Genomic DNA, 24520 nt, shown 5'->3' with positions numbered 1-24520 from the left:
TGGAAGTCCAGAAATAAAGTTTATTTCAGTTAGTCTTCAGCCTTCACAACAATTTAAATAGCAGGACAGAAGACGTCCGTCTCTGTACACATTGGTTAGTAAAAAAAAAAAATCTAAACTCAGGTCAGACACTTCCACTTCCACATTCACTGATACTGCGTCTCTTTTTATTGTTTTTCTTTCTTTGCATTGAGAGGAAACATCCAAGTCGATGCAGCAACAGTAACCGTGCTTCTAAAGAGTTCATTAGAAGCACAAAAGTTCAGTTTGTCTCCCGTTTCTTGTCCTGAGGGAGTGCCTACAAAGAAAATGCTCCAGATAAAAACAACTTCATTTCAAAGACAATCTTTAACACAGCCGGCCCCGCCAAGAGAACACTGATTGTTTGGCAACGAGCAATATTTTGAGGCAATGGAAGCTGAAACATTTCCCTGCAACCTGCTCCAGGTATAACGGTCCTAAAGGCCTGCAGCCTGTTCATATTTTCCCAGGAAATTTTTGTTAAAGGAAATTGATTTTTGTTTGTACTTTTAAAAGTCTGAAATTCAAAATGACCTAAAAAAATTAAATAAAATTTGAGTATTTAATCTGGTAATTCCACATTAAAAATGCCAGAATCAGCTTAGTTTATATACAATAACTTTGGCATTTCACAATGAAGACATGATTCATTCACTGCGCCTTCATACTATGATTTTTTTTCTCACAGACCTTCTAAGCAGACTTTACAGGTGACTCTCAGGTTCAGCAGCTGGCTGCACGAAATTTCAGATGAAAAATTAATTAAAATTAAAACAATTCCTCATCCTCAGAAAAAAACTGTGACACTTCGAGTTGGTTTAAAACCGATTTAAAATTTGGTTGCAGTTTTTAACAAAGTTCAAGATTGTGTTTCAGTCCTGAAAATTTCATGTGTCCATCTGCTGTACTCCTGAAGTGATGAAGGACAAATAAGGCAATTTAAAAAGCACCAACCCTGTATGCTTTAGAGGCCTGTAATTCAGAGTTTTCACAGTATTATGGTAAAATTTTGCACGACTTCAGTTATGCTAAAGTTACTGTATAAAAACAAAACAAATTATTTTCTTATAATTAGTATCAAATTACTAATTATAATTTGGCAGGAAAGCATGAACGTTATGTTGAATCTTTGGGAATGATTACAGACCTTTAAATATAAAAGGCCATATTTTCCCCAGCTGCTTTAGCTCCTTTGAGGCAACTTTCTGAAAACCTGAAGGTATGATCAGCAGGTTGGTGCAGCTGTCGAAATGACTGAATTAGGGATCTGCTGTGTCTGACGTCCCAACAATAGGAAAAACAACCCTGTAGGACAATGGGGTGTTTAGGGGAGTCTAAAGCCTGGGTTTCAGGGATTACTTGTACATACACCGACTTAATTACTTGAAACTCTGTTTAATGTAAGCATCCACCACTGTAATAGTATGTATACGACAGAAAAGAAGTAAATGCATAACAGGTCCCAAATCTGACTGTTTTTTTTAAAGCCGAATGACACCTTGTCTTTTCCAGTGTGCTCACTGGAAGGGGTGTGAAGCAAGCATGGGAACCTTTATGTCCTGAGTAAGAGTAAAGTTTTAATCTTGTCACACCTCCTTTACACTTAACTGTAAATTTAGCAATTAAACAGTGAAGAGTGAGATATTTGGGAAATATCAATTCAGATAAATATTAAATGGGGAAAAAAAAAAAAAAAAAAAAACATGAAGTGAAGAGACTCTGTACGCATAGTCCCCAGACTTAATCATCCAATCAGAGGCAAAGTGCACAGAGATGACAAACTAAAATGTTGGACTGTTCCTTTAACAGATCAGGACTAGATGCGGGTAAATCCTCCTGAGCCCCACTGCCTCAGATACCCACCAACTACTGCAGCCCACCACACACAGCGAGTGTGCAAAGCCAGAGGAATAGAAAACTGCAAAAAGGTGACTGTAAACCATCTGAAACTGCAGTGCAGAATGATACTGACTCAAACTGCAAAAAATATACAGGAATGTGAATTAAAAACTAGAGAATAAAGTCCAAACCACTGTGAAACATCAGTAACAGTAATTGAATGAACATAAACATGTGTTTAAAACATAACAGACGTGATCCAGTTTTTCCCACAGCTTTTAAAAAACTGGGGCTGTAATCTGTTCTGCTTTTCATGCAATCGGACAGCAAGAAAAACAAAAGCCTTTAGAGGGCGCTAGTGAGGCTCTAGAGGCTGTGTCAAACATTAAATGTTAAGAAAATTACAAATCATTTTTGGATTACAAGAAAGCACCACAAAACGTCCCAAAGCTTAGGAATGCCTCATTTACTGAGTTCATTTAGTCCTGCTTCATATTGTTATCTTTGATATATGCTGCGACTTAGAGCTGCAACATTTTTAATGCAGTAATGTTCCTGGGAGATAAACACCTTGTCAGTTATTCTACAAAATGTAGTTTCAGGGAGACCGTTTAAAACTTAAAAACAAAGCTGAGGTTTCTGCAGAACACAAATGGACGTTTCTCAACTACAGAGCACAAACATTAAAGGACTACGATGACCTGGATGACTGAGAACCTTCACAGACATAAAGAGCACAATCTGTAATTGCATAAGGGATTAGTCATGGTAGTACATGGTCAGTGGTTCCAGCCAGCTACATCGAACCACTGAGAATCATCTACAGTGTGTTCTGCAGGCACGTGTATGGCGAGGTGGAAGCAGAAGTGGGCAGGGCTTAATCTTTTAAGGTGGGGTTACAGTCCTGAGTGTTGTTGATTGTTCGACTATACGCTCACTTTTTAATCTATATATTGTTATGTTTTTGATTTTTTTTTTTTTAAATATTAACCCGACAATGTGGGTCTGCTAATAGTAAGTCAATGATTTTATAAATGACTGGCTTGTATTTGCCAAATATTTCCAGAGCATGGTGGAAACTTGAAAAGTTTAGACATATAAGCAAGAGTTCTGATAAATTAAGGTGGAAATGTGGCTCGTGATAAATAAAGTTTCCTATTTTAAACACTGAACCAGAAAATGTTGCAGTATTGAAAAAAAAATGGATAGGAGTATCAGATTACAGCCTCAGTCTTCATGTTTCAAGCTTTGAGAAAGTTTGTAAAACTTCAATCTCACAAAAGATGTAAAAAAAAAAAAAAGAAAAAAAAAAAAGAAAAAGAAGGAAAAAGGAAAAAGCTTAAACGTTTTCTTTTCCCACTTCATCGTTCATATGCTCAGCCAGTTTATCAGCTGCTGTAGAAGGTGCATCTTTAAACCTCCCAGTCTCAAAAACACATCAAACTACTAATTTCTACTTCATGCCATAGACGATAAAATCAAAATTAAAAAGTTGAATATAATGTAAAACAAACAAAACCACATAATTAAATACTAATATATACAGTGGTTTTTAAAAATTTGTTGTTGTGCTGCTGCACGTTAGAAATGTGCATGATTATAGCCACATAAAAAAAATTTAATCATATAACTGTGTGTAAACATAAATACTAATATTCCTAAGTTCGTCTTTAGTGTTGATCAGAGCACAGTAACAGCGGCAGAGAAACAGGAACTCCAAACCTCCATTTAGAAAATGTTGACACTTTTTGTGCAACAAAATAAAACAAACAAAAAAAAGAAATGCATGAAAAGCTGAAATATGGAGAAGTGAGGTTTCCGTAGGACATCAGCTACCACAGCATCATCATCATCATCAGCCCATCAAATAAAACAAATCCTTCAGAGAACTTAAGACATGAAACAGTTTGTTTTGTCAAATCAAAAGCTAAACATCTGAGACAATGAACATGAGAAACTTCAGTTACATTCTAGCTAGTTGTTGTTTTTATAAGTTGTTTATATCTTTGTACAGTGTCTGTTCAAAACAACAGTCATCTAAAAGGCGCTTTTTATTGTAAGTTACATCATTATTAGAGAGAGAACTGCAACAATCACACAATCACCTATAAGGAGTACTTGGTGACAACGGGGAGAATGAACTCCTTTTTAACAGGACGAGACCTCCAGCTGTTAGGGTTGGGCTGCATTTAGTGTGACTGGGTGGAGGGTGGAGCAAAAGGGAAGAGAGTAAAGATGGACACAGAGAGACTACAAACAACAAGAGAGCAACAGTTGCACATATAAGAATAAAAAGAAGTCAAGTAGAAGAGCTCAGTGCATCATGGGAAGTGCAGCCTGAACCTATAGCAGCATAAAAGGATGTTTCAGGGTCACCTCATCCAACCATAAGCTTTATTACAAAGGAAATTTTAGAAGTGGACAGTTCAGTTCAGGGTGTCCGTCTCCTGAATCCAAACTGGGAGCTAATTCTTTAGCCCGATAGCTGAATTCTCCAGCTTTCATTCTGCTTTTTGAAACCCTTACTATGAGGTCTTTAAGGTATGATGGCACCTGATCATTCTGGACTTTCTATGTAAGGATGAAGATTTAAAAAATACATTCTGGATTTAACAGGGAGCCCATGAAGTTGAGCCAATTTGGGAGAAATATGCTCTCTCTTTTTAGTCCCCTTAATCCTCTTACTGTTGCGTGGTGATCACTTGGGATCAACTGAAGGCTTTTCAGGGACAGGTGTCAAACTCCAGGCCTCGAGGGCTGGTGTCCTGCAAGTTTTAGATGTGTCCTTGATCCAACACAGCTGATTTAAATGTCTAAATGACCTCCTCAACATGTCTTGAAGTTCTCCACAGGCCTGGTAATGAACTAATCATTTGATTCAGGTGTGCTGACCCAGGGTGAGATCTAAAACCTGCAGGACACCGGCCCTCAAGGCCTGGAGTTCGACACCCCTGTCTTAAGACATTACCACTGAAACATGTAAGGTCTGCCTATCAAGAAGCATTTTTATGTCCTGTGTCACTATTTGTGGTCAGTTTTCTGTAATGTCTCACACAAATTATGTAAATTAATTTACGTTTCTCATGTTCTGCCTCGTGCTGTTTGCTCTTGATTGCTTTCTGTTCATTATGCGCTTTCTGCCCTTCAGTAGGAACTAGCTGGTTAAACGTTACTGGTTTTGCTCTTGCCCTTGGCTCCGCCTCCTGGGCTGCTTTTACTCTCTGACTTCCTGCCAGAGGAGTTCTGCATGGTGGACACTTTAACCGCAGAACCCGACTGACCACCACTGTTGTTGTTATTATGGTTTGAGTTTCCGCTCAGTGTCTCCATGATGGAGCGGAACGTCCCGAAAGGCCGCTTGCTTTCAGAACTTCCTGTTGGAGTCCTCTCCTTCCCTTGATGCACTTTTGTTGGCTCTGCCTCCTGACTGGAGCTCTTGTGCACCTGCTCATCGAATGTAACCCTCAGTTTGAGGTTCTGGGATGTCTTCCTGCGAGATGAGGGAGACTTCAGGGCACTCTTGGGGCTGGTTGCGACTTTCTGGCCATTGGTGGCATCCTGGTCCCCTGGAACGTCTGGGGTTTTGCCATCTGTGGCTTCAGGGTCACTGGAGGTGGGGGACGGGTTGTAGCCAATGCTATCTACTGACTTTGATCCACTGAGAGAAAATGCCAGCTTCCTCTCAACTGTGGAAGATGATGATGAGGGGAGGTGCTTTTTCATCATTAGTTGGAGGTGGTTTGACACCGGCTCCTCCTCTGTGATTGGCAAGTGGGATGGCCTATCAGGTCGTAGTGTGTTTGAGGGTGGAGCTCCCTGATTCTTGCCCTCTTCTGGTGGATAACCATCTGAATCGGATTCGCTTAAGGAACGCTGCATGATCTGTTTGAGTCTTGCTAGTTTGAGCTCTCTCCTCTCCACCAGCCCAATTCTGCGGCCCCCAGGAGCCCCAGGGCCTTCTCTGCTCATACCACCTGCAGGAGGCAGTCTCTCTCTAGGACAGAGTGTCTCCGACATGTCCTTCCCCAGGAGCTGCCGCAGCACGGAGTCTGGACCCACCCCTCCCTGACGAACCAACCAGTGACCGTCACCAGGAGTCCCCTCAGCAGTCAACATCATCTCTTGCCACGCCTCCACAGAGGGTTGATGGGAGCTGCAGCGCAGACAGGGAGACAGAGATCATGCTCCATGTTCATATTTTAACGCTTTAGTATTTCTACCTTTGGTTAGCGATGAAAGCAGTGTTAAACTGCTTAGTCAACTACTTATTCACATCCCTAGTACATACACACCACTCAACAGTAAAACACAGCCTTTTTATTTAAGCAGTGTGTTGCTCAGCTGTTACCTGCTAGATCTGTTGGAATCATTAGCAACGATTTCTGTTTGTTTGGCATGACCTAAGGCACATGTCTATGTTTTTCAAGTTATTGTGGTCCTTCACCAAGCTCTACTGAGAAAGCTGCTGCTTTGTCACTTTACCAGCTCTGACTCATTAAGCAGATCTTAGCTTCCACATCTTCTTTTATTATATGATTAACTTTCATCTGTATGGCTTTTACACACCGAGCGTGTGTGTGTGTGTGTGTGCCTGTTACCTGGGTGATCTGGACGGTGTCCCCTCTGCCTTGTTGGGCTCCATCAGTCTCTGCAGCTGTTTCTGTAAGGCCATTCTCTCTGACGCCTGTCTACATGACAAACATGCAACACATATGACAGATCTAACACTGAGACAGCTCCTGTGTTTTTCCAAGAACACTGAAGTCTGAATGCTGTCTGTTTCAAAACAATTACACAAACAGATTTCATGATGCAAATAATTAATAAAAGATATCCCACAAAGACACAAATAGCTCTTTTCTACTAGTACCCACTCATCTTGGCTCAGCTTGACTCAGCTCGGTTTTTAGGCTTTTCCATTAGATAGCAGTACCTGGTATCAGGTACTTTTTTAGTACTTTCTCAGCTGGGGTTCGATGTGAGCTGAGTCTATGTGAAAACGTGACGTCGACAGGCAGCATGCCACCGATTAACCAGTCAATGATGAGTCATGAGAGAAAAATCCAAACCGCCATTTTTAAAAATGGCCCTGGATAGTTTCCAGCAACCCTGAAGTGAATAAGAAGTTTAAAAAAAAATGGACGGCTGGATCTTTTCCAAAGAATTATTATTAATGACCACCAGTGGTGATGATGTTCTCATCTCATAATGTGATAAGCTGAACATTTTGGGGTTATGACATATTTGAGACTCAGATAACAGGATGATAATACTACAATTCTAAACTATGCAAAAACACATCAACTTACTCATTGAGCTGCTTGGTGAGCTTAACAACCTGCGAGGCCAGCGACATGCAGGTTTCTACTACAACCAGGTAGCGGGCGCAAGTGGTGTGTCCCTGCCGCTCGGCACTCTGGGAAGGCCGCTCCCCCTGCTGGTTCTGGAATGTCACATTGGAGCCGTACTCCACCAGAGTCTGGATAAACAAACACAAACCTTTCACAGTTCTGAGCTCTAGCCCACAAGTTTCAGACGTTTCAGAGAAGCAGCTCTCTCATTTAAACCATATCATTAGTTATCAGTATTTTGATTGTCAGCCTGGGCTAGCCAGCAGGAAGCAGACAAGACTAATAATATCCGCCCTTCCTTCAGCAGGGTGTGCCACCTACAGAGAAAATACCCCTCAGCCTCTATTGCAGGAAAATTAGCAAAAGTGTAAAACCTAACACTTGTAATAAATCAGTGTTGTGTCAGGTTAAGTAAGAGAAAAAGGAACTAACCAGAATGTTGCAGCGAGCATTTAACCTTTTACTCTACAGAAGCGTGATGGATGGTGATAAAGTGATAAATCTCCGAGCAAAGAAACAATATTTAGGAACAGGAAAAAAAGGTTCAAGATAGTAGAACTTTTTAAAAACCCCGTGAATGACACATTACCAGAGAAACAGATGAATAAAGACAAAGCATTAGCTGCTCTGAGACAATAAACAATATGACCAACTCTCCACCTGCCGCAGGTCGAGGTTAGAGCTCAAGTCATTCAGTCCACACAGATTCTGACAGCAGGCGGACTAACAGCAGAACCTGCTGTATATTTATGGGAGCAAAACATCCAGTGATGTAAATCTTGAAGCTATATCACAGACTTAAACATCAGGTTACCTGTATACAGCTGAGGTGACCATACTGAGCTGCTATGTGGACTGCAGTGTTTCCGTTCTGGTCGACTTCATCCAGAGAGATAGCCTGTTCCTGCATGAACTGAAGCAACCACAGCAACACCTTCTCCTGAAGGGAGAGATGGCATATCCATTAAAACAATATAACTAAATGTTCATCGTCTTATTGGATCAGTGAAATGAGAGTAACCATGATAATGTGTCATTATTTGTTAATGATAGTTAAAAGCAGCAATAAATTCTCATAATAAAGTTTAACAGTTCATGTGATTCAAGCATTTCATTTTAGCTTTTACACTAGAATATCAACAGCAAAAACATGCCAGGTTAAGTTATTAAGATGGTCGTCCCTTGCACAGCGGCTTTACGCTACTCCTATTTCATAGGATGGGTTAAATAAAGTGAATGAATTTTCCTCATGGTAATAATAAAAGATAACTTAAAAATAACACACAAATTAAACTTACGCTAAGTAAACAGACAAACAATCTGATTTGTTTATTGACTGCTGTGCCACACACTTGGAAATCACAGATGTCACAAGCAAATTATAAATTACCAATATATCCACCTACTGACTTGTAGGGAATGAAAACACTCAATGTGTAATGTGGAAAAAATAAAATCGACTGCTCTCATCACCTGCATGTGTGTGTTTATGTGCACGTGTGTGTATTACCTGTCCATATCGGGCCGCGTAGTGGATCAAACTGGGATGTTCTCTGGTGCAGCTCAGCTCGGCAATGGCTTCTGTCTCACTTACCATCCACCTCACGCACTCCAGATGACCATTCTACAACAAACACGCACGCATGTTTCAATCACTTCGAGCCATATCAGCCGGTGCATGTCCAAACTGCAATGTGACCAGATCAGTATTTAGCCAGCCAGCTTCTTTGAAAAAAAGCTACCGAATGTTCTTCATGCGGGCAACAACTTCACCTAAAATAAGCTGAGTTTTTCTAGGAGTAAGAACAGGGCTGGCACAATTTATTTCTTATAGAGTGTTACAGTGAGAAAAGACAGCTTCCTAAAATGTCACAACATGATTCTTGTGATATTTTCCAGAGAGGAACCATTGCTATGAACTTATTTGTGTCTTTAGATCCAAACTGTTATGTACTACTGATATGTGGCCTAAAAAGTAGCCAAGTTCCCACAATGAGTCAGTGAAAAGATTTATGCCCCTGCAACGTGAGTAATACGACTACATTCATTTAACATACTTCAGCATGGACCAGGTGGCTGGAAATCTGTCATCCTGTTAATCTAAGCATATAAACAACAGTCTTGTTAATAACAACCAATCAGGAATCAGCAAACAGCTGCAGAGCTTGTCTCCAGATAACACACTTCCCTTCTGGCAGCCAATCAAGAGCCTAGTTTCCACTACAGGGCTGCCAAAGCAGGACCTGCTCATATTTGCGGCATTTAACTTCTTTCTTTCTAACATCCTGCGGCTGCCAATAGAGCTGGAGTAAACGTTTACCTAATTTTATCAAAAACCTCCATCTTATTATTACAGTATGACCTCACTGACCAGCTGTCAGTAACCAATCAAATGTCTGCATACCCTTGTTAGCTTACAGATGTTTTTTTCTACTTTCAGGAGGACTAATATTTTGACCTGCAGGTATGAACAGTGGGAATTTGAAGACTTAAAGGGTATACAGGCACATTACATTCACATCATGCAGGGTAGATACATAGCTAAAATAAGGCTGAAGCTGCATAAACACATTTCTTACACTTTTGTTGGACTTTATCTGACAAACAAGATACTGCAGTTAATGTGTGTAACATGCATGATGACACCGCTGAATGCCAACACTGCTGGGTGACCCTGAACACACCACACAGTGGGGTGCCAGTACTCTGGCTTGATGTAATTCAAAGTTGTCTTCTCAATGTCATTAAAGCAGAATCTCTGCCAGCACTTGAATACAAGCATGTTACTTTGGAGACATACACCCAGTCTAACACTGAAGTTCACCTTGACCCCCAGACCAGCGGGGGTGAGCTGCTGGTTGTTGCGCTCATTGAGACAATCCTCCCCCATCAAAGATGTGAGATGCTGCAGACAGTCGGCGTGGCCCTGAGAGGCCGAGATGTGGAGCAGGTTGTTTCCATCCTCGTCTCTGATCAGCTCCAGATTATCAGCTGCCAGGTGAGGCTGCACAAGGAGGACAAAGAGGAGAAAACACAGAGGTTGTGAAGTGTAAAGGACGACGGGGTGATGAGGAGAAGGATGACAAAATATGATGAAATACGCACCAGCAATGAGATCTGTCCTTCTCTAACGATGTTAATGATGTTCTGGTTCTTCTTGGATTCCTCGTCTACTTCCCCTCCTGCTCCACCACTCCCTCCAAACCCCCTTGACCCACCTCCCACTCCTCCTGATGCAGAAGCCCAGGATTTGGAGCTGTCCTGCCTGCTCACGCTGCCCCCTGGCAGAGGGAAAATTAGTCCTGGGCCCCCTGGAGGGTCCACACTTGGTCTCTGGCTCTGAGAGTCTGGATAGACCCGTGCAGACAGCAGTTTGTCTGAAAATCATGTCATGTCTTTATATGTATATATATATATGTTAGCACGGAAGAACAGAACAGAGGACAGTACATTTATTTAATACCTGCATCAGAGAAAGAAGAGAGAGAGGACGAGCAGCTAAGGAGGCCAGAAGACATCTCTGGCTGGTAACCTCCTCCACCTGGGGATCGGTGGAGGTGGTGGAGGTCTGGATCCATTGATTTGGACTTCCTCAGGTCAGACCACTTCACTGGTGACAGAACGCAATACTGCAGAAAACACCAAGTGAGCTTTTAGTTTAAGTGAGAAAATTACAGTCACAGTTATATTGGAGTCTGCAGAGGGTCCCAGTGCGGTGGAAGACATCACGCCTCGTCCCTGTACCAAAGACGCCACATCCCAGTGGCCCCCAGGATTACAGGCCTGTGGCACTGACCTCCCATATCATGAAGACCCTGGAAAGACTCATCCTGGACCAGCTCCAACCCATAGTCAGACCACATCAGGATCCCCTTCAATTGGCTTACCAGCCCCGACTCGGAACTGAGGACGCCATCATCTACCTGCTCAATCGTGTCTACACCCATCTGGGCCAGCAGGAGAGCACTGTGAGGGTCGTGTTTTTTGACTTCAAAAAATAGCCTGGTGGTGCATTCAACACCACCAGGCTGACTCTCCTGGGTGATAATGTTATATACCTATGTGGTATGTGACTTTTGTTGCTATGATGCCAGGTCTCTCTTGGAAATGAGATTTTTAATCTCAATGAGATTTTTTACCTGGATAAATAAAGGATTAATAAAAATAATCTAACAGCGATGCAGGTGGATGCTTCTCTGTGTCCCGTTGATTACCTGTCAGGAAGACCACAGTAAGTGTGTCTTCCACATTGTGATGGTAATTAGCAACACAGGGGCACCACAAGGGACTGTCCTCTCCCCCTTCCTCTTCACCACAGACTTCAGCCACTGCACAGAGACCTGCCATCTTCAGAAGTTTTCTGATGACTCTGTGGTGGTTGGATCAGCAGGGGTGATGAGTCCGAGTACCGGGCTGTGGTTGACTCCTTTGTCACGTGGTGCGAGCAGAATCATCTGCAGCTCAACGTGGCAAAGATCAAGGATTTGATTGTGGACCAGGAAAGACCAGGAAATCCACGGGGTCAGCGTGGACATTGTGACATTGACTATAGATACCTTGGAGTACACATAGACAATAAACTGGACTGGGTTAAAAACACCACTGCACTTTACAGGAAGGGCCAGTGTCATCTGAGGCAGCTGAGGTCCTTCAAGATTTTCTATGAGTCTGCTGTGGCCAGAGCAATCCTCTATGCTGTTGCATGCTGGGGCAGCAGGTTGAGCATTGCTGATGCCAACAGACTCAATAAACTGATCCACAAGGCCAGTAATGTTGAGGGTATGGAGCTTGACTCTCTTAAAGTGGTGTCGGGAAGTGAATTTTGTCCAAGATAAAGACAATGTTGGACAATACCTCCCACCCACTCCATGACATGCTGGCTAGCCACAGGAGCACGTTCAGTGAGAGACTGAGATTACCTAAAAGCGCCACTGAACAACACAGGAAATCATTCCTGCCTGTGGCCATCTCCCTGTACAACTCCTCCATCTAACACATTGTAAACACTGCAATAGTTACATCTTTTTGCACACACTCTTTTCTTACTCAGTACTGTTGCTGTCAATTTTCTTGATATTTATTTATATTCACATCTGTCAACCCCAGATATTTATTATTTGGTGATTTGTGTATATATTGTGCTATTCCTTTTATCTTAACATACTGTATTGTTGAATAGTCTAGTCTATATCTGTTAATGTTACTGTACAGGAGCAACTGTAACCCACATTTCAAAAGTAGTAGCTATATTTATTTGTTTATGTATATGTTTAGGTCTGGACAGAGGCACTGTAAATACAAACAGAAATATGAAGCATAAAAGATGCTGGCTCACTCACCTGAGTTTGTGAGCTACTACTGCTGCCCAGGCTCAGAGGCTCATTGTGGGTTAAAGTGGAGTTCTTCAGCCCTCCTCCCCGATTCCTCTCCAGTGTGCCTCCACCTATGTTGCTCCCCGTCACTGACCGCTTGTCGTGGGGAACACGGGGCAGCGTGGACATCTGCTGAGTGGACTTGATATAAGGCACATCCAGGATCTCATCCATGTCCAGATCATAGTGCTCCAGTTCCCCAAACAAAGCCTGGGGGTTGTTGCTCCCTCCAACAACACCAACACTGCTGCCCAGGCTCTTAGCCTTTCCTCCCTGCCCGTCAGAGGAGGCATTAGTCTGTTTGTCAGGGTCATCCTTACTACTCTCAACTGGCTCCCCCAGAACCAGCCCCTGACCTTGGACTTTACCATCGGTCTCTGCGTCAGTGGTTTCTGGTTGGTGCTTAAGAGGTGAGACCCTCTTCACCGGCCGGAACTTACTGTGAACCTCAGCAATCCCTGTGGGTTTGATTCCCCCGCCGCTGTGGGAGGACACACTGCGGCTCCAATTGATGGCTGGAGCTGCAGGAGGACAGGATGATCAGAGATCTGATCTAAACTGTTTCAAGCCAAACTGTAATTATATTATTGTTAAGTTACCTTGCCTCTCCTCTGCCTGACCATCGCTTCTCCTGGACAGCTCAGGGATGCTCTTCAGAGATGTGACAGAATACTGTAAGAGGATGAGGAAAGATTAAAAAAAAAAAAGACAGAAAATTGTACGCAGCAGTCCAGCAGCTGTGCAAGGAAGTTATATTTAGATATTAGCCAATTACTTTAAGTACTGACAGATTGTAACTTGAAGCAGTTACAGCTGTGTAATTTCAAACTCCTTCCTACACAGACCCAAAGCCAAGAAAATCTGTCCAAATCTTTCCGTCATGAAAGTTAACGGAATAAAGAAATGCACTGACTAAATGCGACCAAGAACTGAGAGCAGTTCGAGGCCACCTCGTGCAATCAAGGTGGCCTTGACTGCACGATGCTACAGTCAAGGCCACCTGTATCATCCCACCCATCCAAAATTGATACAATGCTATGGGCTGGCTAATTTATTTTATTTTTCTATTTATCAGATAGATAAAACAGGTCCTGCCACTTAGCCTTAGGGTTAGTGTGTATGGCTGATTTATACTGTAACTTAGAGGAAAGTGCATCCCTGATCCATGCCTTTGCCACTACCCTAAAAGCCTACATCCTGTGGAACCTGTGCAATGATCACTAACAGCTGTCTGCAGTTGGCTTTGTCTCAGCATCTCTGACTTTAACCTGATCTGTTTTCTGTGGTGTGTCAGTTGGTTATCAGCTTCAGCTCTTCATCACTTTTTATCTGAGGTTACTGCCTGAGTCTGCTGCTGGCACCATCTGCACAGACATGGTCTGGTTATCTGTGGACAATCCAGGCCCAAGTGAACCTCTAATGTATTTACTAGCACATCATATGTCAATTAACACTCTCAGTGGTAGTCTCTTGAGTTGCTCACCTGAAAATTTGTTGTTTTCTTGCCCATTTCATGTTGTCATTAGTCATTTCACCCACAGCTATTTGAAGTTGCCAAATATCATTCACTTTTTACAGTCTCTCAATGCCACGTCCCTGCAAATTGCTTCCAGTGTGCATGTAACTTAACTCTCTACTGTAGAACTCCAGCACTGCCAACATTTTTTAATCTATTTGCCTTTCATTTAAAGTGTTGTTTTTTTAAGTTCCTGCAAAAGTACACATTTTTTATGAAGTTCACCAAATGCGGATGATTTTAAGTGAATCAACAGTCATGCTAATCATTGATCAAAATAATAATCTTTTTTAAGCACTGAGCAACCATAAATATGCTTATTGCAAAGTTAGCATTATTTACATAGCTGTGTGTAAACTGAAGGGTGGTAGTGACTATCATCTTCTTGAGCTCCAGAGATACGCAAAGACTGAACTGCTTTATATTCTGTTAGCTGCGTACAACCCCATCAAACTTTACTGGTGATGAAGATGCAGCTGGTAGTTGCGCCCCTGTGGGCAGCTTGTCATATCATACTGACCACTGAATCATCAGAGAAGTCGATCTCATCCAGGTCGAGGTATTCAGGAGCCTCCATCTTCACACCACATCATCAGCCTCACAACCAGCTGCAGACAAAAAGGCAAGATGTCAATGTGTGACTAAAAGCACTAACAAAGCAACAGGATATCACTAATGGTTTCCCTGTGCTCATCAGCATCAACATTCAAAGTCAATAGACAGTTTTGTGTTTCTGTGTTTGATGAATGTTTGACTTGTTGTTTTTGGTTTAGCTGAGCCAATTAAAAAAGTCCAGTTTTCAAATTTATGGGAATAATTTGTAAAGAAAGGAAAAAAGTAGACTTGGGTTTGACTGGTAATTATTCCTCACGCTTATCTTTTTTTGGCGGGGGGGGGGGTTGCATTTTATACAAATCAGGACAATAAAAGCCACAACTTTCTTTGCCTAGCTTTTTTATTTAGCAGCATTTAAATCATGAAAAAAAAAACAACCTCTGGGAATTACTGCTGCAGTGATATGATCAGTGGGGATAAAACACAGGAAGTAGCTGCAGGAAACAGTTTGGCTGAAAATGTGCGTTAAAGTGCTTTTTGATGATCTTTTTCTAACTGATATGACAAATTTCTGCACCGGGAACAAAGTCACAGAACAAATAACAAAGTCACTTCTATTTTAAGGAGAATTTTCTCTTTCACCCACCAAGAAAGGGCTAAAAGGGATTATTTGAAGCAAATCAAATCCTCTTCTACTGGGTAATGCCGCACATAAAGCCCTAACTGTCAACTGCACAATCTGACTGAGCAGTTGTGATCAAAGGCAACACACAGCAGGATAATCAGGACTAATCACAGAGCAGCATGACTTGTACCATGAGCACGCAACCTCAACAAACACAAGAGCAAGAAGCTCCCTGGCAACAAAAGCCAAACTCTGAAACAAGAAACAGAAAAAAAAATCTGTCAAATCTGAAAGTTTTCACTATTTTTTTGTACAATAACTTTAGGCTATCTAATGAAGCTATGCAAAATTTTACTCCCGCATTAGGAAACTTTTCTGCTTTACATGGCCTCTGATTACATAGGAATTCATTTTTAAAATGCCTAAAATTTCCAACATTTTTCTGTCCTCTTAACATAGGTAGAGGATAACCACATGACAATTTCAGGGATGATAAACACATGTAAGCTGCATGCCTTCATTCATTGCTTTGTAAAGTGTGAGACGAACTGCAAATGAGACTATTCGCATTCAAAACAAAAGTTGGACTTGCATGCAGACGTGAAAAAAAATACGTTGAAAAGGCTGTGGAAGTCCCTGTATTAAGCACGTAAACCTGTGGCACAAAAATCACCAAACTCGGACGACCACAGACTGTTTTCCTTCGTGGTGATGAAGGAAAATGCTGGGCTGGCATGTAAAAGGGCATTTATTCTCTTCAAGGACCTGAAGCTCCATAAAGCACCCCTCCAACAGCCAAACCCATCTGTTCTCTGATTGGATAGTTAAATTTGTGATTGACATGACATTGGCCAATCAGATGAAAGGAAGAAAAGTAGGGTCAAAATTTGTACTTTTTGCACACACACAAATCTTTTTTACACATACAAATCCTGAATTACAAGTACAAAATATTTATGACCACAATTTGAGCCCATAAATATCACCTGATGACTACATGAAACCTCCAGTAACCACTCACAACTTGTGGTTACCAGGGGATCACTGACTAATCATTGGGCCTGCATGAATGTGGCTGATTGGGTCAAGTATAGTTTTCACAGCAACTTTTAGCAACCACTCTGGAACTGGTCATAGGGTTGTCAACTGGACTCTAGGCTGGTGTGACTGAGGCCCAAGATGGCTAATGAGGTTTCCAACTATTACTTTTGTTCATTAATCAATTTACATACTAACTCTATAAAAGTCTCCAGAGCCCACAGGGATGTTTCCAAATTACTTATTTTGTCAGAGGGAGAGAGAATGTGAAAACACATATTGAACAGATTCCATTTACATGACAGCACAGAAAAACTCAACAATCACATCAGCACTGTTTCTAGTTAAGATCCTGCAAGGAAAGAGAAGACACGTCATCAGCTCCTGTCATTCATCAGTGCCATTCTCTTTCTTTGAAAATCCGGCCAAATAGAGAACAAGCTCTGACCATGAAGCTGGTATGGTTTGTAAAAAAATAAATAAAATATTGCTCACCAATGCTGTAATCGTCAGTGTTTTCTGTGTAATTTCCTGTTCTATTCCAGCTGGTAGGACTAAGTAACCAGGGAGTAACATGGTTATGGCTAAAATCAGATCGTGTTTACATTTCTTTTTTGAGTTCAGAGCTCATAACAACGATCAGATCAAAGATGAAACTGGCTTTGAAAGCTCTTCATAGATACCAAACTCACAGACTAGTTTCCGGTATTTAGTAAATTACTTTAAACCTCTATTTGTCACGACTGGGGCAGCAGCCGTTGTGATGAGTGGAAAGGAGGACTCGAATGCAGCACTTACTAAGATGTGAGGGTGGTTTATTAAGAATACAGAACACAAAGTGGGGGATGGCAAAACAGAACTAAGGATAAACTAAACTGGGAGAAACTAAACCATAGAATAGCAAACCTGAACACGAAGGGAGGACAGCAGAGAGCGCACGCTGAGGATTCACAGAGTAATGCAGAGACACAACGAGGAACAGAGGCAGACACACACTATAAATACACAGAGGGACACTGGGAAATCACACACAGGTGGGAGACACAGCTGGACCTGATTATCCTGATCAGACAGGGGACACTAACACCAGGGACCAACAGAGGGAGAACCAACCCAGAAACCCAGTATCCAAAACCCCAAAACACAAACCATCCCAAAACAGCCCACAAACAATAATAATAACAACAACAATAAATACACCAAACACGAGCGATCGTGGCTCGAGAGTTGGGAGTTCGCCTTGTAATCGGAAGGTTGCCGGTTCGAGCCCCGGCTTGGACAGTCTCGGTCGTTATGTCCTTGGACAAGACACTTCACCTACTGCCTACTGGTGTTGGCCAGAAGGGCCGATGGCGCGATATGGCAGCCTCACTTCTGTCAGTCTGCCCCAGGGCAGCTGTGGCTACAACTGTAGCTTGCCTCCACCAGTGTGTGAATGTGTGTGTGAATGGGTGGATGACTGGGTGTGTAAAGCGCTTTGGGGTCCCTAGAGGGGACTAGTAAAAGCGCTATACAAATACAGGCCATTTACCACAAAATCACTGATTCATGGACTCAGGCCCATGACACTAGTAGCATATTTTTATAATAACACTTGAGGCCATTTTAATTCTACGTTTCCCACTTACAAAATAACTACCAAAAACTGCCAAAAAGTGAAAAATATACTTCTTAGAATTGAAAGTAAGATGTGCTGAAGAAAAGATGAGACATCAAAAGATAGACACATTATACAGAGGAGGAGATTTCACTAAACACCCAGTGGCCCGCTCCTTCACACAAATAGCCAAACAGCAATAGAAAGTCAATGTTGCCATGTTGTGTGGCACATGGATACTGTTGAGGTTCAGTTTCAGCTGAATGGGAGTGGGTGTATCTCTCTTTATTGTAAAGATGGAGATAAATACACTTCTTGAAATGTTCATTGGCTTATTATTGAGTTCCTGCCCCTTTATATCCCATGGTTCATGTTCACCTGAACCTCATATAGATGTTCTTAAAAAGTAAAGTTTTAAGAATAATTTTAAAGTAAAAAAGAAAAAAAAAAGACTGTTTTATTTAGCTGATAATATTTAGCAATAGAGGAATGATGACAGTGCTATATACAATTTCAGTATGCAATTTAAAGAACATACGCATGGTCAAAAATGACTCACATTACAACAGGAGGACACAATAATACCACCCAGAGTATCAGGTTAGACACAGGCTTTCTGAATTTCTTAGGGCCAAACAGAGTGAAAATTACAAGTCACACTGCCCTTCATGTCTCCAAGACATGCCTGTAGCTTCAGTAATTGATTTTTCCCCTGACTTAATAGTTAAAGAAAATCAGGTATTATCTGTATAGTAATAGAAATGTATCCATGTATAACTGCATTGCTCTCTGCACTACATGAAACCCTATAGAACTCATGACTCCATCTTTTGTATGAGAGGAAAAAAAACCTCCAAGTTTACATAAAGAAACTGGAACTGGACAAATATGATTTAAAGCAGCACAGCAGATTTCTAGCTTCATCCTTCTCATCTGAAGCAGCGTGCCATTTGTTCAGTGTTTTATTACTTGCAAGTGGGACGGGTAGCTATTTTTCTTTACCTCATTCTCAAACAAAGTCAACATTTTTTGTGTTTGTTTATTTAACATCTTATTTGGCTATACGTGGAATTTTATACACACAAGACCAATGAAATGTATGCACATTTAGAAAGAGGCTTCAAAACAGCTACAATAAATCCCAAATTGTTACAAAGGTGGCTGTAAAAAAAAAAAGCAGCAAGATTTCTTTGTAGACTAAATTTGTGCTGATGTTAAAAAATATCTATACACACAAATTAGAAATAAAGAATGAAAATCAAAAAAACTGATTGCACGTTAGCCCCATTATTTGCAAGAAATCTGCAGCTTAATCAATGATGGAAGTATTAGTCATGAGAGGATCACCTAAAATAACACCATGGCTACAGTGGAGTCAGACTGTGAGACCTCTCACGTCATCAGGTGGTGTACCTACAATAAGATCCAGATGTTCTGAGGGAACATTTCATTTCTTTGGCCCATTCTTTCGGGATCATGGAGCCTGTTGATGTGAGATCACTTACAGCTATCTGCATTTAGAACCAAACTGAAAAATCGTCAATTTTCTCACATATATAATAAGTTACTGTGTGCCGCTGTGCCATACCTCGCCTTAAAGAAGCTTTAACCCCTACTCTACCACATAACTTTCTCATCTTTGATTACTAACATTTTTTTCCTTGTACACTGCTTTCAGAGAAAAATAAAGCAAGAAGTAATTTAAAATTCATATGGTCATTTTCCAGGCAATAATAGAAATCTGTCTGTTTTTCTGACCACACATTAAGACTACACTTAGAGATTTCTTTATGTTTTGAGAAGAACAAACGTCCAGTCATGGAAGTCCAAGATGTTCAGAAAGCAACAAACTGGTGCGTCCGTGTAAGACTGGAGCTGTTTTCAGACTGCGTGGGAGTCAACGGGTCAAAATAAAAAACCCTCTGATTGCAGCTTTGAGAAAGAGTCGAGCCTGCATATCCTTGATAACAACAGTTTAGGCTTCGAAACCCGACATCAAAAATAACATAGAACTTTTAAAGAAAAGAAAAGGAAGGAGAACAACGTCTGCTCACTCTGTTTATGTGAACAGCTGACGAGTCCAAATCCTTCCAGACAGCAAGACACAAAAATAATCAGAGATGAAGCGTTGTTTTGGAGGAAAGACAAGAAACAAGGATGGGAGTTTATTCTTTCCTCAAAGTGTAATTAGAAATTTACTGCATGCTACTTCGCATTTCCCATGGAAATCAGTGAAACTAAAATCCACCTTCCGTCATCTCAAAGTCTCCCTTATTCACATGTTCTGACTTGTTTGTTGAACTGGTGTAAAAATAGAAATGGAAGCAGTGATCTAACGACCACTGGGAGCAGGGAATGCACACAGCACCTCTAAAACCCTGAACTCCTCGTGAGGTTAGTTGGGTTCAAGCGCCACTGTCAGCTGAGCCCTGCCAAACACAGGTTGCAAGATAAAGCTGTAAATCAGACAGAATCGAGACCTGGAGTTTCTTCAGAGCTCACCAAGTTAAATTTAAATGACAGCATACAGAACGACATTCAAAACATGGATTACAATCATAATATCCATGTCCATACAGTAGAAAACCCACACTGACAAAAGAAACTGCAATGATAGCCACAGGATATAACAATAACTCCCATGACACAACTGACTAAATGGACACTACCCGGGGAGACAATGAGCAGTAGAAAATAGAAAATAGATGATAGATTACCCAATTAAAGAGGAACAGCTAATATTAGCACCCTATTTTTATTCTTGGACTTGGCATCATTCACAGTTCATTATTTATCCTTATCAGGGCATCCAGTTCATCTTCTCTCACTCAAACAAGCTGCTTAAAATCCTCCACTTTTAAGCTAACTTTCTTCTGATTGTCTGCCTGTCACCAGCAGAAACAGTCGGTAAGTGAGGCTTCTGCACTTAGAACCCTCATTGGCATTATGTGCCAGTTTTCAACCAGTGCTCCCCTGGGACTGCTGTGGTTACAGGAGCCATTCAGCTCCTCAACCAGTGTTTGCACCAGAGAAATAAAAGCTACTTTCAAGTAGCCTCGCATGGTTGATTTGACAGGTGGTTACTTTACTTTACTTTATTCTGGCCTTAATATTAGTTGGAAGCAGTCTGATAGATAACAGTTATTTTTTCCAGTAAAAACTGAGTAAATTTATCAAAGATCTGCAGATTTCAACACCTCAGAAAATAAGATTGTCTTCGCACTAGACAAGATTTAAACCAATCAGAAAGCACTACTTGCGTACTTTAAATGACTAAAAGTACTGTACATGTAGTATGGCAACACTTTAAAAGCAGATAAAAGTAAAATACGAGAAACATTTGACTTTATTTAAAAGGACAGTTAGTATGAAGCAGACTTAAAGAGGCCAACAGAGCCCTATGCTTTCTGCTTTATAAATGACAACAAAGGATGGGAGGCGAGTGTGCTCCTATGATTCTTACTGACAGCTTGTTTAATCCTCGGATACCTGCTCAAGCAGCAGGAGGCTAATCAGTTAAGCTAGCTAGCTAATCAGCATCTAAAGAAGCTAATGTGGAAGCTAACAGGCTAGCCAGGCTGGCAGTTGGAAAATTGGGTCAAAGAGAAAGCTCAGGTAAAAGATAAGGCGGTCGGAATAAGGAGCCGTTAGCTCTCGGTTAACGGACAGTTTTCAGACACGGTACCTTTCGGAAGTCAGGCAGCCGAGGGGGGTTAGCCGGTTTAAGGAGCTGGTTGCTGCTAGTGGTAACGCTAGCTGGATGGTTGTTGGATCCAGCTGTTTTTTTCCCTTCTGTCGCCTCTCTGTCTTGAAAAGCACAAAGACTTTGACATATGGGCAGCACAAAGCGCCGGAAACAGGGTGAGCTCTCACTCTGAGGAAATTTCCCAAGACCACGTAGTGTGGAGAAAAGACAAACTTCACTTTCTTTTTGATTTTTTAGGCTAAATAAAGCAAAATAAATAAATTAATAAATAATAAAAAATTAAATAAATAAATAAATAATTTGTGTTTGTTTTCTTTTACTATTGTTGTGCAGCGGGGTAGCTTATTCACTAAGGAGCAAAGCAAGAATAATACACATTTTCAAAAGAATTTGAAATAATATCTAACAAATTTCATAGCATTGAAAATAATGTCAAACATTTTTTTATTTATAAACAAGAGTTTACAAAAAGTGTTTTCTAGTAAACGTAGAGTAGGTAGTAAAGCAGGTAAACGTATTAAGATCCCAAGTCCCCCCAAAAACACAAGAACAAAAGACAAAACCCACATAAACAACATGACTAAAATGAAAAGCACAGCGAAATTACCATAATAATAATGTTATCAATAAACAAAATAATAAGTGAAATAAGTGGGGAACAATCCTAGGATGACTGGGCTAGGTCAGGGTTTGAACAGAGAAGTTTGCCTTTGAGTTTTAAGCAAAAGGGACCGAGTGACAGAAACTGCTAAAAGCTGGAGACAAAATATAGACTTAAAAGACTGATATATAATATATTATAGGGTTGATTGTCAGACGCTTTAATTCAGTGTTTCACATGTAGAAACATAGACATTGAAATTGAAGAAGGGGGGGGGGGGTGTTGTTGCTGTTTTTCTTTCCTTTGGACCATTTTGAGGTCCAACAAGTGCAATTTGAACAATCAAAGCTATGCCTATCTATGTAACTGAGAAAGAGTGGAGCTGGACAAGCCTATATCGAGTTACATTAGCCGCGCTGAGAGGCTTTGATAACTGTTTAAAAGTCCTTTATAGAAATGCGAAGATAAAATTGTAGATAGTACATCAAATAAATATTATTAATTGTTGTAATGGTAATAATGAATCTTCAACTTTGTTACAAGAATTGAATTAATAAAAGTGGAGACGAATAATGTGCAGAAATGTGACCTTTATTTGATTTTTCTGACCAGATGTGTCCACTTCTTATATATATATATATATATATATATATATATATATATATATATATATATATATATATATATATATATATATATATATATATATATATATATATATTATTATATAGAAATGTATTTTACAACAAGAAAAATAAGAAAGAAAGAAAGAAAGAAAGAAAGAAAGAAAGAAAGAAAAGGACAATGATGAGTTAAAGTTAGCATTTACAGAAATGGAGAAACATCAAGTTCACACAACACACAGACTGTTCCCAATGCTCTTAAAATAACCATATTTTTCTTACCTTTCAAACCTGCCTATGTAAACCCCGCTTTAATTTTTTTTTTCATTTCTGACTATTAATATTTAGTATCCTAATAATGAACTTATTTTAATAACCGGAGCTATTATTAAAAAAGTGGAGCACCGAGTCTGTCTTATGCTCAGTCTCTCGGTGTCTTTTTCCTGCTGGTAACTGAGGCGTTGTTTCAATAGACGATCTTCGATGAGGGCAGCAGCGCAGACGAAGGAAATGAAGTCCGTTATATGGATCCGTTATCCTTAGAATAAAGACCACACTGAAATCCTGAATGGGGTTTTCATTCTAATCGTAATTATATGATTATATAGAATCATAAGGGCAGTTCTTATTGTTATGTTTCATTTCATGTTAAACTAATATTCTTAAATCTATATTTTAATTATTTTTAACGTCATGAATCTTAACGTTTGGCTGAAACAATGAAGATTAAAAAAAATAGCCCAAGTATTTCAATTTTGCATAAACATTTTAAAGTGTTCTTCACCCTCTCCCAGCCTGAACAAGAGCCTTTTTCTGTTATCATTTTGAACACAAATATTAATACAACTTCACAAATGGTCTGTCTGGCACGAAAAATTAGATATACTAAAGAAAAATGTCCTTTTTACGCTAAATAGTGAGCGAAAGATAATTTATTTTCCCGACCGCAATGATTTAAAACAAACTTCCAAATTCAGTGGTTTCTTTGTCAGCATCCTGGATCTGTCTTCTAAAATGAGCCATTTGACATCATATACACAGTTACATAACTTTTAGTCGCAGAAGCTACTCCACAGATGGGATATAAATGTTAGGTTGTGTTTCCGTGTTTCCATAATAACAGCCTGTAAACCTCTGCTTTACTAGACGAGGCATCAGCAGCTCATTTTTACCTCAACACTGACATCTAGTGTCACAGGAAAGAAAGAAGGAAAGAAAGTGAAAAAACTAGAAAATGCACTTTCTGAAGAAACTGCAGTTTGAATGCTGATAGATGTTTTGAGCTGAAATGAAATAATTGCTGAATGTTAAGTTAAAAATGTTGAATGAGCTGAAAAAGGTGGAATCATTCACCTGAAGGGTAAAGTGCACTTACAATTTTCCAAGTTTGGAAAGTAAACATCCTTAAAATCTTGAAAAGCTGAAAAGCTTAAAAGCTGAGTAATGACAAATAAATAAATAAATAAATAAATAAATAAATAAATAAATAAATAAGTCAGCATTCACACTAAATAGTACCATAATATATATAAAAATAATGAGTGATTATATTGTTTATTATTTGCTAAAATGTCTAATAAAGAAATAATCCATAGATTCTTTGTTTTTGTTTTCATTTAACAATAAAAAACATTAATAATTAAAAATGGAGACAATCTACCCAGATAAATATTTGA

The 24520-nt window shown here is 40.3% G+C and overlaps 1 protein-coding gene across 2 annotated transcripts; it reads right to left on the bottom strand.

The window, feature by feature from the left end:
• On the bottom strand, nucleotides 1-22169 carry sncaip (synuclein, alpha interacting protein). Of its 2 annotated transcripts, none has more exons than XM_086315341.1 (12): nucleotides 21600-22169; nucleotides 14620-14707; nucleotides 13183-13255; nucleotides 12551-13104; nucleotides 10675-10840; nucleotides 10317-10588; nucleotides 10036-10215; nucleotides 8722-8835; nucleotides 8026-8151; nucleotides 7170-7339; nucleotides 6459-6548; nucleotides 1-6013 (listed from the first exon to the last, which is right to left on the bottom strand). In XM_086315341.1, the coding sequence occupies exons 2-12, from the start codon at nucleotides 14674-14676 to the stop codon at nucleotides 5023-5025; spliced, it is 2793 nt and encodes a 930-aa protein (XP_086171467.1). In that variant the 5' UTR covers nucleotides 14677-14707; nucleotides 21600-22169; the 3' UTR covers nucleotides 1-5022. The 2 variants fall into 2 exon arrangements, with proteins under 2 accessions (XP_086171467.1, XP_086171468.1); XM_086315342.1 differs by having other exon boundaries at nucleotides 10317-10558.
• Nucleotides 22170-24520: the final 2351 nt, after the last annotated feature.

The sequence above is a fragment of the Aulonocara sp. 'chitande type north' Nkhata Bay genome, linkage group LG12, assembly GCF_057382095.1.
Source record: "Aulonocara sp. 'chitande type north' Nkhata Bay isolate Kocher_YH1m ecotype deep benthic linkage group LG12, A_spYH_male_GT1.1, whole genome shotgun sequence".
NCBI classification, from domain to species: domain Eukaryota; kingdom Metazoa; phylum Chordata; class Actinopteri; order Cichliformes; family Cichlidae; genus Aulonocara; species Aulonocara sp. 'chitande type north' Nkhata Bay.
This window is presented reverse-complemented; position numbering and strand designations above follow the sequence as displayed.

Coding starts and splice junctions, on each gene's coding strand:
- sncaip (XM_086315341.1), bottom strand. CDS start 14,676: ATGGAGGCTCCTGAATACCTCGACCTGGATGAGATCGACTTCTCTGAT. Junction 13,105..13,182: donor TCAGGCAGAGGAGAGGCAAG/GTAACTTAACAA, acceptor GTCCTCCTGCAG/CTCCAGCCATCAATTGGAGC. Junction 10,216..10,316: donor AAGGACAGATCTCATTGCTG/GTGCGTATTTCA, acceptor CTCCTTGTGCAG/CCTCACCTGGCAGCTGATAA.